Source organism: Temnothorax nylanderi, unplaced genomic scaffold (assembly GCF_030848795.1).
Source record: "Temnothorax nylanderi isolate EJ_2023f unplaced genomic scaffold, tnyl_v1.0 TNYL_tig0028_pilon, whole genome shotgun sequence".
Taxonomy (NCBI): domain Eukaryota; kingdom Metazoa; phylum Arthropoda; class Insecta; order Hymenoptera; family Formicidae; genus Temnothorax; species Temnothorax nylanderi.
This window is the reverse complement of record NW_027249090.1, coordinates 1,337,223-1,353,652: the sequence shown is the minus strand read 5'-3', so window position 1 is coordinate 1,353,652 and position 16,430 is coordinate 1,337,223. Positions and strand designations below refer to the sequence as shown.

The 16,430-nt window shown below is 44.5% G+C and overlaps 1 protein-coding gene across 11 annotated transcripts; it reads left to right on the top strand.

Annotated features, from left to right (window-relative positions):
• The first annotated feature begins 373 nt into the window (after positions 1-373).
• Chico (insulin receptor substrate 1 chico) lies at positions 374-15,628 on the top strand. 11 transcript variants are annotated; one of them, XM_071702197.1, is made up of 11 exons: positions 374-638; positions 3,275-4,043; positions 6,384-6,529; positions 6,965-7,253; positions 7,664-7,780; positions 8,822-9,166; positions 9,781-10,193; positions 10,669-11,084; positions 11,306-11,723; positions 11,807-12,047; positions 12,144-15,628. In XM_071702197.1, the coding sequence occupies exons 2-11, from the start codon at positions 3,659-3,661 to the stop codon at positions 13,097-13,099; spliced, it is 3,726 nt and encodes a 1,241-aa protein (XP_071558298.1). In that variant the 5' UTR covers positions 374-638; positions 3,275-3,658; the 3' UTR covers positions 13,100-15,628. The 11 variants fall into 11 exon arrangements, with proteins under 11 accessions (XP_071558298.1, XP_071558300.1, XP_071558292.1 ...); XM_071702199.1 differs by having other exon boundaries at positions 374-890; positions 8,825-9,166; XM_071702191.1 differs by having other exon boundaries at positions 374-890.
• The last annotated feature ends 802 nt before the right edge of the window (positions 15,629-16,430 follow it).

Sequence of the window (16,430 nt, the reverse complement as noted above, 5' to 3'; positions counted from 1 at the left end):
TCCTCGGGGGGGGGGGGGGGAGATGCTCGCGCGCGCGTCGACTCCTGGAGATCGGCTCGCCGCAAGGTTCTTCCGCATTGCGTCGTGTGTCCCGCGTCCGTTCGTCCGTTGACACGATGGTTACGCCACTGCGCCACGCCGTCGCCGCGCGCGCGTGTGTGTACGTAATAAACACGACGCACCGCGCACGTTCACACACACGTGCGCGCTGGCGCTGGTATGGCTCGTATTTACAATCGCGTATCGCGTATATCGGAGCGCCGCGGCCGCGCCGCGCGCCGCTGCCATTTGCGCTGGCGCGTGCGCGCGCGCGCGCGCGCTCTCGGCGCCTGCGTACATCTTGTTTACAACTGCGGAGCTCCGCGTACACATGACCTTTACAAGATAGACACGATCGTCTGTTCGGTTGGCTAGGCGTGAACCCGCGCGCGGCCCGCGAGACGGAGAGAGAAAGAGAAAGGAGGATAGAGCGAGAGAGAGAGAGAGAGAGAGAGAGATAGAGGGGGAGGGAGGAGGAGGAGAGGTGTCGCGCGCGCGAGTGTGTTGTGTGTCGTGGCGAGAGAGTCCTATCGCCTTTTGCTGGAATTACATCCGGCGGCCACGTACCCGGCGATTCGCACGGGGCCACGGATTTTAACGTGCGTTGCAAAAAAAAAAAAAAAAAAACCGAATCGAAAGTTGCGTCGCGGTCGCGTCCGCGTCGCCACGCGTTGCGTTACGTTGCGTCGCGACTCGCGGCCCGTCGCGAGTAGTGCCGAGTGGAGTCGTGCCGACGATCGACGGTCAACGACGACGGCGAGGGCGAACGTCGCTCGGTCGCGCGAGTGACGAGACGCGGGCTGGGTGTATACGTGTGCGCTGATTGTGTCGCGCGCGTCCCGAATACTCTGGTAAGTACGGGCGAGGGTCTGCCATGCGCGCGCGCGCGAGCGCGCACGCCTGACGACGGTTTCGACGTGGTTTTGAGGAAGCTCCGAGTTCCGTCGTCTCCGTCGGATCGTGACCCCACCGGGGGACGGACGTGATATATTTTCGAGCACGGCCGATAGTGCGTCGTTAAACCCGGGGTCCCGGATCCCGGGTGTCGTTTCCTCCTCTTCCCGCGCGGTGGAGAGAAGGAGAGGAAGCGGAGCCACGAGGAGCAGCTGCGGAGAAGAAGCGCGAAGAGCGTGGAAGTCAGTCGCGACGGGGACGGAACGCGCGCCCGCGCGCGCGACGCGGGAGGGAAGAAAGGTAGAGGGGGGGGGGGAGAGAGAGAGAGAGAGAGAGGAAAAGGAACCGCGCGGCGCGTTTCCCCCCGCATCGACCTGGAATGCCGCCGTCGCCACGGTTGTTTTGACGTCGGCCGCCGCTATTGCGCATGAAAAAAAATCGCGTTGCCCTTGGCAGTAGCCTATTTATCGAGAGAGCGCGGCCGCGGTTGCCGATAAGGCGAAAATTTCGGCCAGCCGCCCACCTGCGAGGCCCGTCGCCAGTCGCCAGTCGCCAGTCGTCTCCCGTCTCCGCGGCTCCCGCCCGTCCGTCCGCGCGGACGTACGTACGTCGCGTCGGTCGGTTGCGTTTCCTCGCCGCGTCGTAACACGTTTTCCACGAAAGAGAGGCTCGAGAGAGGGAGAGAGAGAGAGAGAACGCGCCGCCTTGAGTGTCCCTCTCCCTCCCCTTGCGCCTTTCTCCCTCGCGCTGCCTGCGTCGTGAATCGTGTGTGCGTGCCCAGCGTGCCGCGCGCGCTATTGCCCGCGTATCGCGCTCTCCGTCTGTCTGTCTGGCTGGCCGACTGTCCGACAATCCGACCGACCGACCGTCCGTCCGTCTGTCTGTCTCTGTTCCTGTGCGCGTGCGTGACCGTCTGTGTTTGTTCCGTGCGCGCGTATGAGAGTGCCTGCGCGCCCCCGTGTGTATACACGTCACCGTCGGGGACCACGCAGTAAATTGTGTTATTCGGAGAGACAAACAGGTGCAGGAGGAGGGCCTCGTACGCTCGCTCGCTCATAACGGCCGCACCTCGTGGCGTTCGCGCTGACGGTACGCTCGTGTGTTTCTCGCCGACGTTCTCCGTCGCCGTCGCCGTCGTCGTCGTCTCCCTTCCCCGTTCCGTCGCGGACGCGCGCGAATTACCTCTCGCGCGAGGAATGCGCGAGCGGCGGTGGCACGTCTGAGCCATTTGGAGCCGTCGGACGGTGCGCGCGGGACGGCTCGACGGCTCCGCTCCGCTCGGCGCGCCCGCGAGACCCGAGACCCCGTGAGACGCGGCCCGAGATCGGTGGCGGGCGAAATTAGACGAAACCGCGTGACAGGTGGATTCGAGGCGTGCCGAGACGCAGAGAAAAAGAGAGAGAGAGAGAGAGAGAGAGAGAGAGAGAGGGAGAGAGTGATAGAAAGAGATAGAAAGGGTAAGAAAGGGAAAGAGACAGGGACGGAGCGAAGGAGGGAGCGAGGCGAGAGTGAGAGAGTGCCGTCGCGACATCTCGGAGTCATCGGGCGCGTTCGGCGCGATCGCGGAATCTCCCCTACTTGGGTTTCGACGCCGAAGAAGGAAGAGCCGAGCGCGGGACGAGGGGCGGAAAAGAGCGAGGGTGATTGTGAGATTGTGACCGTTTTGTGTGGCCCGTAGCCGCCGTCGTAACCGTCAGCTCCGTCCGCTCCGTCTCGTGGTGGCCATGGCGCGCCATTGTTATTGTTGTCGTTACTCCTAACCTACGAGAAGGTGGACGTCCGCGACCGCCGCCGCCGCGAGGGGAAGAGAGAGAGAGAAAGCGACGCGACGCAAGCACGCCCTCGGGGCTCGGGGCCGCGCGGAGAATCGCTCGCTCGCTCGCTCGCGGCGGAGCGCATTGCACATGCGAGCACCCGGCCGCGGTGCTGCTGTTGCTCGCGCGCGCACCTCGCCGTGTATATTTACGTCTCATTACGTCCCACGAAACGTGCTCTCGCCGTGCGAAGGCGCGCGCGCGCGCGGGGGCCGCTCCCGGTGTCGTTTCCGTCGTGACTGTCAATGTGCGACGGCCGACGGGTGCTGAGCGCGCGGTAAAGAGCGTCGACGATCGGACGTCGCGTCGGTCCGCGACGAGGGGGGAAACTTGGTCGGATCGCTCGAAACGCGACGCGACGCGACGCTTTCGTTCTCGCGCTAGAAGGTAGTGGTTCGCTGACACGTTGACGGCCGTTGTTGTTTATGCCCGTGAAAGTGCGCAGATCGCGCTCCACCGTGGCGATCGAGCGGCGACGTTAATCGGGAGGAGGAGCGAGAGAGTGATATAGATATTGTTGTTTGTAGAGAGCAAGAGAGAGAGATAGAAGAGGACGTTTGGCGCAAGTGTGGGAATCCTCGTCGCTCCCGGCCACAATGAACTTCCGCGCCGTTGTGCGTCACGCGGTCTCTCGCTGAGGACGAGGCGCACGGCGCACGTGTGACGACGTGTATCGTGTGAAACGCGCGCCGCCGACCGCCGACTCGCATGCCCGAGGAGAAAGGAGCAGGGGGCCGGAGGCGAGCGGGGACGATAACAGCATCGGGGATACCATGTGAATGATACGGGGAACGCGAAGGGCCCAACGCTTGTCCGCGCGTCCTCCGTGGGATTCGAGGGATTTCGTGATCTACGAATAGCCGACGACAACGACGACGACGACGACGCTCGTCTCGGTCGTCATCCCGACGATGTCCTCGGGCAGGGGCCCGGCGTCGCCCTCGGGCGGGCCCGTGATCCGCTGCGGCCACCTGAAGAAGCTCAAGACGATGAAGAAGAAGTACTTCGTGCTGCGCGGCGAGAGCCCCGGCTGTTTCGCCTGCCTCGAGTACTACGACAGCAAGAAGAAGTTCGAGAACAGGCAGCCGCCGAAGCGCAGCATCCTCCTGCACAGCTGCTTCAACATCAACAAGCGCGGCGACACCAAGCACAAGCACGTGATCGCGCTCTACACCAAGGACGAGTGCTTCTGTCTGATCCTCGACAACGAGAAGGAGCTGGACGAGTGGCTGAAGGCGATGCTGAGGCTACAGAGCGGGGACGTGCCCGACGGGGAACAGCCGCGGCCTACATTCGGTAAATTGCCCCCCCCTCCTTCCTCCTCCTCCTCCTCTCCCCCCGGACGTTCGCCGCGCTTTTCGAATTTCCATCCGAAAACGACAAACGCGGGAGAGAATCGACGAGGTTTTTCTGCCGCGTCGATTGGTACACGTTTCTCGCCCGATACCCGTCACCGATTGTCCCCCTACGTGTCGTGCGAACAAAAAAAAATCGCGACCCACCGTCATATCAATCACTGAATGGGATTGATAAGTTGACCTTCTCAAAATTCGGCTTGTACGTTTTGTCCAAGATATTCGCGATCTTCGCGCGCGAATAGCGATTTACAAACGACTTTGATATGCATTTCCAGAGGCGGCGTGACACGCTAAACAAATTAGGCATGACATGGGGGCGTGATTTTTTTAGGAGCGCCTAACGACGTGTATGTTGTATGAGATTAAGATTTTTTTTTTTTTTTTTTTTTTTCGATTAATTCTGAAATGCATAAAAGTCGTGAATCACTGGACTGTGCAGCACTATGGATCGATGCTATGACTCTATGAGCAATTGCGATTTGCGACTCTTATGCATTCCGAAATTCTTCGAAAGAAAGTGTCTCAATCCCAATAATACCGGGTATACATTGACGCGTGTCTTGCGATTCTCGGACTTCGGATTATCTAAATGGTCTTTTTTTTATAATATCTATTTTCTTTTGAATCGAAGGATTGTCTCGCGAGACTCGCGTAGAAATGTACGCAGCGGTGGATAATCGAATATAACTTCCTAATTTTTTCGACTAATTTTCTAATTTGAGAGACCAAATCTGATTTTTTTGAAAAAAATTTAAAAATTATTTTGAATAGTAGTCAGTGCATGAAGACATACGTAATATTCTTACATTTAATAATATTAGACAGTTAATTTAAATATAAACATAGCAGAAAACAATTTTTGGAAATATACGATAACTTATTTAGTTTATTTCAAATAATTTGTTAGTTTGGCTATTGATAACCTTTCTTGCTTTCAAAGTATCTTCTAAATTAATTTATTTTTTGCAATTAATAATAAGATGAGCTGAGGAAGCTTTGTAAACTTTTAAAAAATGAAACATTCTGCCAATTTAAATACTCTTTTGTAATCAAACGACTTGAATTAGTATCTTTCATAGAATAACAAGGAAACAATTTACAACAAAAGCAAAATATACTATTAAATTGTTCAGAGTATATTAATTATTTTCTTCGTAAATATAGAGCGCTGATTTAAATATTGCATGGCAACGCCGAATAACTTGACATACCGTCTGCATTTCTGTTACGTCTTTGAAAATATGAGTCGTCTCGTTTTCCGCGGATGATAATTAATTTTTTTCATGGTGACGAGATTATCGCGCACTTATATCGATCGGCGTAGGGACCTGCAGCGGAACCTTGGTTGCGCGTACGCGTTTGTTTACGTCTCTCCGATAGAATGAATCGACGACTTTTCCAAGATCCACTGTTTCTTCGCGGACTTTACTTTTCATTCCCGCCACTCCCTTTTTTTTCTTTTCGATCAACACGGAAACACGAGATTTTTCTTGTAGTTTGAAATGGTTTGATGAAAAGAGTTTTTTTTTTCTCCACGTATATTGACGTTACAATTTTGTACACATTCTTGAGAAATTTAAATTTGTGTGTGTGTGCACGAAACTGAAGGATGGATGCAAAGAGTACAATAAAGAAATGTCTCGCTACTATCTGTTTTGTGATTTCCACATTTCGAGCGAGTTATACAGCCTTGGAATAAAAATAACGTTGGCAATTGTTTGTGCTCTTGTGTTCCCTGCAGAAACAAAGAGAATAAGAATGATATCGTATAAATACAAAACGTCTTTGTTTCAAATTGCGCATCATTCCTAGGACCTCTGTTTTAAAATAAAAAAATATCCGTTGCTTGTGTGTGTGTGTGTGTCTTGATTACTAGCACAATTCTCTTGACATGTACGAACTTGAATTATTTTATACAAGTATCAGTGATTATGTTATTATTTTATATATACTTTTGAACGATATTCAGTGCATTTAAATCATAAGCATATTTAATGCAAAGTATACATATAGTAATGCTAATAAATATTTATTTGCATTGCATAAATAGATGTTTATTACCATGATAATTTGCAGCAAGTAAAAGCGCAGTAGATACTTGAAGTTTTCCATGTGTATCAATTTGAATATATATGTATATATATATATATATATATATATATATTCAATGCACTTCTCTATTGAAATTAAGTATATATTTATTAATTAAATATTAGATCCACTAATTATGTTCCTGTGTTTCAAATATAAGATTAATGTTTTACATTTTTTGTTTCAGAACACGTATGGCAAGTTACAATGCAAAAACGAGGTCTAGGGGCACGAAAAAACATTCACGGACCCTACAGATTATGCCTCACCGATCAAACTTTAAGTTTAGTGAAGATCGGGGCACAGGATAACTCCGATTCTATCGAGATTTCTGTAAGTTTACATGAAGTAGTTATAAAAGAGTATAGTATAGTTGCTTTTTAATATAAACTAGCTTTGTATACTTTTATACGAGTTTTGCTATTTAATAATAACAGAACGCAATAGTCTGCTGTGTGTTGTTTTATTCGAGGTGGTCCGAGATGTATTTAGACGGATCAGTTTTCGACGCGAATAATACAGTAGATGAAAGATTTTGTTTAGACTGAGCGATGCCGCACGTAAAAACAATTGCACACGGTGATGTCTCGACATATGACAGCACTGCTTGTTTGAAAGGCTTATCGTAAAGCTTCGCAAATTATAATGCGCATTATTGTTAAAAATGTATCTCTCATATTTTTGTTGTCATCAGTTGGAGGTCAATAAAGCTTAGCATTTAATATGTTAGAATCAATATAATTTTTAAATTATTTTTTTCTCTTGCAGCTAAATTACATTAGACGATGTGGATTTGCGAACGATATATTCTACATAGAAGTTGGCCGGTCCGCCGTAACTGGGGATGGCGAATTTTGGATGGCAGTCGAAGACAACAATATCGCACTCAATATGTACGATGTGATAACGACTGCAATGAGAAATTCGAAAAGTAACAAAGACGAGGTGGGACCTCGTCAGAGAACGCGTAGTTCCTCTGCCAACGAAGCCAGCAAACCTATATCCGTTTTGACCCGAAGGCACACGGGTCAAAAGCTTCATGGCTTTTCGCCCTTGGGTAAGTTATAATTTTCGCAAATCTGCTTCCTGTATCGTTTATCCATTGTGATTTATACTATGATGTGAGTTATCAGTTTTTTCACAGTGTATCGTGCTACTTATTGAAATGTGATTTTTCACTTATGTAACTTGGGACACATCCGGTTATCACGTGTCTATAATCAGAACTCATCGAAGAAACTGCGTTTGCTTGGATATACGTCATTTGTGTATTTAAAATCCTTATTACGAATTCCTTTTAAATCCGGACGTGAAACTTTGTCTAATACACCGTTCCTTTACACATAGTTACCGCCAATTGCACACGCACATTAAATTGTATAACCTTAAGAAAACCAGGTGAATTGTCGTATATACACATTAGAGCTCAGCTTTAGAGTAACACGAGTGGGTTTACGGGGTTTACAGAGGAACAGACGACGCACAAGGAGCAAGTGGAACCATTGCAAGAGCAGACTGCTACTCCCTCTGTTCTCACACAGTGTAGTCAATCTCGGAGTACCACTTCCACCAATACAGTCACGGGTCTGTTCTCTGTCACAATAGCTATTTGCTTTCCTTCTTTCGCGTTCTATGGATTTTGAATGGCAAAAAAGGACACACAACAGCAGTGTGAACATGTCATTAATTTTTCTTCAGTTTTTCATTTCATGGAGTATAGAATTTCATCTAAAGACTTGGTCATTGCATTTTTCTTTTATTTCATACACTAGATTTCATACCCTAGATGTGCTATATCTAGCAATGTTGTGCTATTTACATGTGTGCAATCAATATGAATTATACTTGCAATTTTTTCAGAAAAAATAAATTTAAAGAGAATTGCCATGCCATATACATTCTTACTTTATCCATTACTATTATATCTTGTGGAATAGATTAAGAAATATTTAATGAAGTGAGAAATATTTTCTGAGTGTTAAAAGTAACTTCAGAAATTATTACAATTTATGTTGATATTAAATATGTCAAAATAAATTTCGATTATGGTATGAAATAAATTTGAGCATATATAGATTGAAAAGCTAAAGCTGAAACTTTTATACGAATGCAATGATCAATTGTATTAAAAAGGAAAGTCTAGGTCAATCAGCAATGCATTATTTTCTGAGTGTTAGTTTCATGGTGTAAATAGCATGATTAATACAATCAGTCAGTTATCTGGAATCTGTAAATTATCTGATGTCAGGTATTATATATAATGTATCTTGCCAAAATGACGAAAGATAAGAGATTGAATTGGTACCGCTTTATTGTCCTTTTGATGTTATGGATACATGTGTTTTATCGCAATTCTCTTATCATATAAAGGTTATCGTTATAAGGGGAATCAAACTTGAGAGAACAGTTGTTAGTTGGGAACGATTTTTAAAATAGGTTTCGTGTGTCAGACTTGTCAATAACACATCGCGTCGCGAGACATAAGAGATAGATTCTCTGCGGTCATATGTCTTTAACAGCACGATTGGTACATTATCCGTGCCGTATCTGTCGTATTCTGCCGGCACAAGATGCACGTAAGACAAAGACAGAGTTGTGCGATAGTGAGAGGTGTGTGGTTTGCAGCAGTTGCTGGTACCGGGGCTTGGACTACTGGGATTGCCACGACTAATGCCAACAGTGCCGGTACCGCTAGACGTCGTCATTCGGTAGCGAGTCATCCTCATTCCGTCAATAATTCCCAATCCGTTCATGTCACAACAGCAACAAATGCAACTATGACCACCACTACTGTCACTACCACCACCATCACTGCAACCACTACCATCACCACCACCATTACTGCGACCGTCACCGCGACGATCACTACAACCACAACCGCGACAATATCCCATCAGAGAACCTTGTCGCTGCCCTTAGCTGCCGTTATTATCAATCAAACGCAACCATCTAAAAGATCCGTTTTACGGTGTATGTATTTCGTTTCGTCATATTTGTTTAATCGACCCGAATCTCTGTTTTATCCTTCAGTGTTTCTGCCATACGCTTGTTATGCTCTTTTCTGTTACGCATTCGGTCCTTCCAAACTGTATAAAGCTCAATGTTATGTTTATCTAATAAGAGGTCATAATTACAATTGTAAAATTTTGTTAGCATGCTGTTAAGTGCACGATATATTAAACAAATGCTTTAGTTTGTATCTTCTATTTATTTATTACTGAATATAAGGAATGGATATGTTTTGTACATTACTCCTGGATGCTCCATAGTGTTGATACTTGGATAATAATCTCTGCAAACTATCTGTTATTGAAATCCTCATTTTGCTTTATTTAATTTCTACATAACCCGAATTCTGCAAAAATGCGCGGAATATTTGACGAAATATTGACCATGATTATTGTTGATTGCTTAACTTAAGAAAAAAAATATATATATATTTAACAATAAACAATATGTTATGTACATATATGTATATGCGAACATAAAACTAACCGCTGTTGCTATGCTGGGACAATAGGACTGGCTTCTTTCTACCATGCGAGTAAGCATCACGAGGAGATTTCTGACAAGTATCTTTACAGGTGCCACTGGGCGCGATCGATGTGACAGTTTGCCGTCGAGGGCTCGTACCACCAGCGAGGGGCAACCGGCCACGATCGTGTTAAGCCACCCTAGAGGAGCCCATATCATGTCGCACGTACCGCGACCGCATTCCATGTGTGGACGAGGTCTCTCGTATTCTCCACCAGTCACGTCGATGCCTATTAGTCCGTCTTCCGATGTCTGCTCGTCAGATTCGGCCGGATCGTCACCCTCGATGGATGATTGTGGTGAAAATATTATGGAAGAAAGCACTATCTCGAGGTACGGGCATTCCTTGACACCCGACGAGCCCGTAATTTTAGACAAGAAAGGTGACGACTATGCCCTGTGGTCGACATCACATCCACATCTGAAATACTCGCCAAACTTTAAATCTCATTCGCCCTCTCAGGTGAGTGCACTCGTAATATCACTTCTAAATTTTTTAATTAAAAAGTTTTTACAAAACAGTAGAAGAATATTGTAAACCATCTTCTGGTCTATACAGTAGGAAAATTTATAAAGACATCTAGGGCCACTTCGACCAAGCTCTGATTAACTTAATCGTTGATTAGTCCATTGGAAATGACCAATCACATTTGCCAATCTGCTTAATGAGAAAATGCGATTGGTCATTTCCAATGGACTAATCAACGATTAAATTAATCAGAGCTTGGTCGAAGTGGCCCCTAGTATTCAATAAAATTCAACAAATTCTTTTTGTAGCAGTCTTTTTATAACAATAAAATAAAATTTTTATTTTTACTGGCTTGTATGGTCTACATTTCATCTCAATGAAGTGATATCTAGTTCAAATAAAGTAATATCAAGCTGTTTTATATGTTAATTATCGGATAAGTAATTAATCGACAATTTATCGGTTGTAGAGTTCCTACCAGAGTGAAATGTACAGCCCTTGTGGTTCGAGTCCGGGCCGCGGTGGTGTGTACATGCCCATGAGTCCTGCAACGACGGCCCACTCGCATTCCCGCGGATCGTCCCTTGTAGAAGAAAGCACCGTGGACGGTTACGTACCGATGGCACCGGTTGGAGATGACGGTTACGTCGATATGGATCCCGTAAATAGTCACAACGGTCACTTTCCGGACGATATGTCGCAGAACGACGGCAGTAGCTGTTCTGTCACATCCGGCACGCCTAGTACGGATCTGCGGTTTTCCGAGTATCACTTGGATAAAGTAACCAGCTTCTTGACACCTGGGGAAGATCTGCAAGCCAGACCGACCAGAGCTTACTCCGTTGGATCCAGGCCGGAACAAGCCAACAGGCATCGTAAAAATAGGTATAAACTTTACGTTTAAGGTTTAGCTGAGTATATATTAACGTAATGTACTACGTACATTATTGATCGGATAAAATATTAAATTTGGTAAAATTCTGTGACGGTTTGCGCATGCGTGATGTGAGAGGCCGTCTTAAATGAGCTTTAAACATCATCTAAACAATCACCGACATAATGATATGAACAAGATCTATAATTTTGCTATGGTATTCTTTGCACAGGTTGGACATCACTCCGCAAGATGCCAATAGAGTACGAGCATTTTCCGTAGGTAGTCGGTCTAAGAGGCCCGAGATCGGAAGGCTAGCCAATATAATTACCGCGCCGTTACCTTCTTCGGACACCTCGAATTCGAAGTCGAATTCCGCGCCGTTGTTGTCGAGCTCTTGGGGACACAACTCTGGTTGCTCCGGAGCTTCCGATCGCATGGAGGATCTCATGGAATTGGATTTCACGAGGCCCAGTATTCCGACCGCTCTCTCCTCGCCTCCGTCATCCTGTTCCCAGCCTCAGTCGCAACCGCAACCGTACTCTACTTATTCTACTGCCACCGACACTAGTTCCTACGTCGACATGTCGCCCGGACAAGCTCCCATATCGACCACTGCCCCATACGTCGATATGAGTGGCATAAATAAGGTATTATCGATATATCAATGTTCAATTTGCTGATAAAAATTGCCGCAGAGCCGTTAAGACAATGTAATTTTTTTTTATTACAGATCAATCGCAATAACAATAATAATACAATCACTGCCAACCACAATCATAGCCACATGCATATATCATCGTTAACTTTCGCCCATAAACCTGTAATTACAACTTTAAAGCCGGTAGAAGAAGCGGAAGGACCCTACATGAAGATGGACGGTACAATAGAGGATTGGACGCATTCGGAAGCGAGCCCGAAACAAGTGTCATCACCTATTCAAGAGGATACCTATCAAACAAATGGGCCACCAGGTATTATTCCGTAAACATTTATTACAGAAAAATCCCTTGTATAATATTATGATATAATAAAAATAATACTGTGGAAATTACTATGAATATTCTCAGGTAGCACAAGAACGGCACCGGTAGATCTTCCACAACCGAGGCGTCCTCCGGAGGGATATGTCGAGATGTCTTTTAAAGCGCGGCCGAGTTTGGAGCAAGACTACATAAACATGAGCATGGGAAACAATCGAAACAATCGTAAAACACGGACGGGTAGTCGCAAGGAAAAATCGCGATCGCAACCAATTGCGATTCAGGCGGGGAGCAAGCCGTCTAAAACTCCAAACTTTCTACCTTTGAACGGAAGTCCGACATCCGAGAGTCTGGCGAGCACGCCCGCCTCTCCGCCGCGAGCAACGCCAACGGGTTCCTCGGCCACGATCTTTCCCTTTTCCCTGAACAGTCCTCAGTCACCCGTGAAGCCTTTCACGAAGAAAAACGATGAGTTCTCTACGACAGACATTTCCAACCAAAATAAGAACAATGAATACGCGGTGATGGAACCCGCGAAGAGGCTTTGCACGTCATGTTCTACCCCATTGACGGAGACGATGTCCTCGTCGAAGGCGAATAACGAGAAACCACCTAGTCCTGTAGAGAAGAATGTTCGGGTTATATTCAAGTCTTCGTCATCGCAAGAACATGGTAAGCCCATTAACGTAATAACGAAAAAACTCTCGGATTTAACGGTGTCGAAACCACGTCTCGTCACGGCCTCGCCGAACACCAGTCCTACTTTGACGGGTTTCAAGCCGTCGACCGTGCAACAACCGAAGCCATCCTCGCCAAAGTTCATCGACGAGACTCCCACGCCTACGCCCACATCTACACCCACACCTACGCCAAGTCCGTTGGACAGCGAGGGTTACGAGAAGCTCCAACCGGGCGCGACAATACTGCATTACGCTAGTCTCGATCTACCGGAGATCGATAATCCAGCGCCTGTATCGCCGGCGTCCACGCAGGAGAATTTCACGTACGCCGAGATCGACTTTGCGAAACTCAAGCAGACCTAAAATATGTGCTATCCTGAATGCGCATATTTTGCCGTCCCCGTGTCGCACACAAGGCCGTGCGTGACGGGATGGCTTGGCTGACGCCTCTTGTGTTCCCCACGATAGCAACGAGTAGGCAGGGTATAATCGATCGTTCTGACATTGGCTCGGCTGGTCTAACGAACAAGGCGCCGGGTATAGGAACTGTATATATATAATTCATTTCTTTTTCTCTCCAGCCTAATGGCATTATACCGCTCGCCGATCTTTCTAGTGTATGGATTGGCAGCTTATTTTAAATCGTTTGAAAAATAAGCATCGTTGGTACCTATAGTTCTGGTTGTACTGCATTAATATCGTATTTTATCGGAACGATGTGAAATTTTTTAATATAGGCGAAATATACTTTTTGTCGCTGATTCCGAAGAGAGTCCTCAAATCTGTCTACATATATTATGCTATTTCTAATATTAAACGGTCGATAAGTTTTAACACAAAGGAACAAAATATGAAAATGTTATCTTTTATTTTAGTTAAATACTATATTTGTATAATTGGTCAGTAGAAGGAATTTCTTGATATTAGATATATCACCTAGTTAAATGAGAGGGAATTGCTTGTAAAAATGTATAAACCTTTTAAATTTTAATTTTGTTAGTGGACTTGCGTGTTATCTCTATCAAAATTTATTTTGTTTTGTATTATATTTCCAGATGCTGACAAGCCAAATATATATAAGTCAATTCTTTTTGCGAGCTATGATATCTGTGTGTGTATATATGCATATATATGTACGTATCTATATATATGTTTATGCGTGTATATATACATACATATATGTATATATACATATACATATACACACCCGAATTTAACTTGTATATTTATAATTATCTCCTAATATATCTGACGATGAAATTTATTTATATCGATTGTTTTGGTGAAGCTGCACTCGTAAATAACATAAATTCTATTACTTTTCAGTACGCGTATAAATTTTAACGATGTACCTTTTATTTGCTCAATGTAAATTCTACTGAATTTGATTCTTCTGGAAAATCTGCACATCATTGTTCTGTACAGAGAATAGCATGTTACTCTATCTACATGTTCGCTTACTTACCCTAACGTTTTATAACAGCCGAACTGTCGGAGTTTGAGTATATTTGTGCATTGTTTTTAATTTTTAAAAAAGTAATATACATATATGTGTATATACTTGCGCGACATTGTGTGACATAAGATATCGGCTTCTATTTTAAATGTTTTATCTTTTTCCGAAATCTTTGGACATTCAATGAGACCTTGAGTAAACGGAATCTGCGAAATCTTTAGACGTAAGAGAAAACGTGAAATCATGGATTTGCAATTTTTAACTCGAAAAGATCGTTCTAAGTCTAATCTTGCGCCAGGAATGCGTACCGATTCGTCGGTCTTCCTCGAAACGGACAAAAATTCTCACGACGCTCCAACGAAACGCCCCTGCTTTTAGACGTTGCGACTAACCCGTTGATATATCAGCGCTAATTGGAATTAAATTAAAACGAAATTGAGGTATCGTAAGCTTTAGGAATATCGTATAGAATACGGTGGTGTGTAACAGTACACTACCAGAAACATAAGTACTGAAAGAGAAACGCGACGAGCCTGGTCTTCGTAAACGATTACTGCGAACTGGATGAAATTCCGCAGAGCGAAACCGAACACTCAAACGGAGATACATTCGTATTGCGCTCTCGCGTCTCCTCTGTGCCGAATTTTAATCCGACCGTCTCCTCGCGAAGGAATGTTACCCGCCAATGTTAGATCGACATCTCTCATAGAATTCATATTGCAGACAAAATAGATGTTCCGTACAATGGCAGTATACATGTGTTATAACGCTTTTCATATAAATTATGAAGGGCCGAAAGGGACCTCGAAAGAGAGCTAATTCGGCTTCGTACACACATATACATATACACACGTACACGTAAAACATACGGTCGCATTACGCGTATACATATATGCATATTCGTGCTGCAGGATATTCTGTGAAAACGGTACAACCGGCGTTCGTGCCGGGGGACGGTACAAAGAAAGATGATCTAGAATAAGAGGAATATTTAAGAAGAAAAAAAAAAGAACAAAAGAGATGAAAAAAGAGGATACGATAAAGATGCCTATGTATAATGAATCGATCCTTATCAATAGTGCGGCTTAAAACGTTTGAGCTAAAAAAAATATATATACGTTCTTTGCATGTATCTTATTTAAACATATTGCGGTTGTATCGTAACGTACAGGGTGTCTTGTATATGCACACGTATGTCCGAGTTTTCGCATGGGTTTTTGCGAGAGCGTGTGCGTGCGTGCGTGCATGTGTGCGTAAATGCGTGAGTGCGTGTGTGCGTACGCTATGGGTTTTTTTTGCTGTGCGTGTATGTGAAAGTATATACGTGACGGACATGCGTGTACATATACATATATGTACACACACATACACATATACATATATATATATATGTTATAAATATTAAGTATAATAATAATTAATAAACTCGCAATATACGCCGTTGTTTCATTTCCTGTTTACCTTATGGAAACATCTCGTAAACTCTAAGGGTATTGCTTTTGAGGAAAGAGACCTGATTAAATTGTTAACTTATAATTATTTCTTAAGCTCCCATTTGTGTAATATTTTTCTTATATTATCTAAATAGTATATAATTCTAATATAAATATTATATAATATTTTAAAATTTATGCGATTGATAAGTTCAATTAGGAATTTTACGAATGAAAACTTTCGTATTTACGCGTTATTCGCTTTCAGAGCTTTACGATCAAAGTTATTTAACTGTTTACTTGTTTTACATGATAAATCTTTATCTTGGAGTCATTGAGTATTAAGCTGTACATGTATATTCGAGCGTTATTAATTTAGTATTATATATCTAAAAGTAGAATGTCTAAAATTATCGTCATTTTTTTTACAGATTTTTAAATCTAATTTGAGAAAGATTATGATAAACATTTTACGAAATATATAAAATATACCGATGTGTTCTAAATATTTTCCGCTAGATGTCATCAGGTGCTCTATATTTGTAGCGAACTTTTCCAGCGGGTACTAATTTACAAGTGCCCGGAGTATTCGTATAATTGTGAATCTGTATATTAACTCTCCTACGACTCATTGTATATCTTCAGCCTAATAAGCTTGTTCTTAGGGGCTGGTCTTAAAAAAAAAAAAAAAACGCGATTTTTCAAATCGGTTCTCGCATGTGTGCGCTCACTTGATTTTATCAACTGAACATAGCATTTATTAATTCGTATATCAAAGTTAAGGATTTTAACATGTGGATCCAAT

Bases quoted from the DNA above. Each gene is read 5' to 3' on its own strand.
- Chico (XM_071702197.1), top strand. From the start codon at position 3,659: ATGTCCTCGGGCAGGGGCCCGGCGTCGCCCTCGGGCGGGCCCGTGATC. The intron at 7,781-8,821 runs GTCTGTTCTCTG...TGTGGTTTGCAG, and splicing joins TTCCACCAATACAGTCACGG to CAGTTGCTGGTACCGGGGCT. The intron at 11,724-11,806 runs GTATTATCGATA...TTTTTATTACAG, and splicing joins ATATGAGTGGCATAAATAAG to ATCAATCGCAATAACAATAA.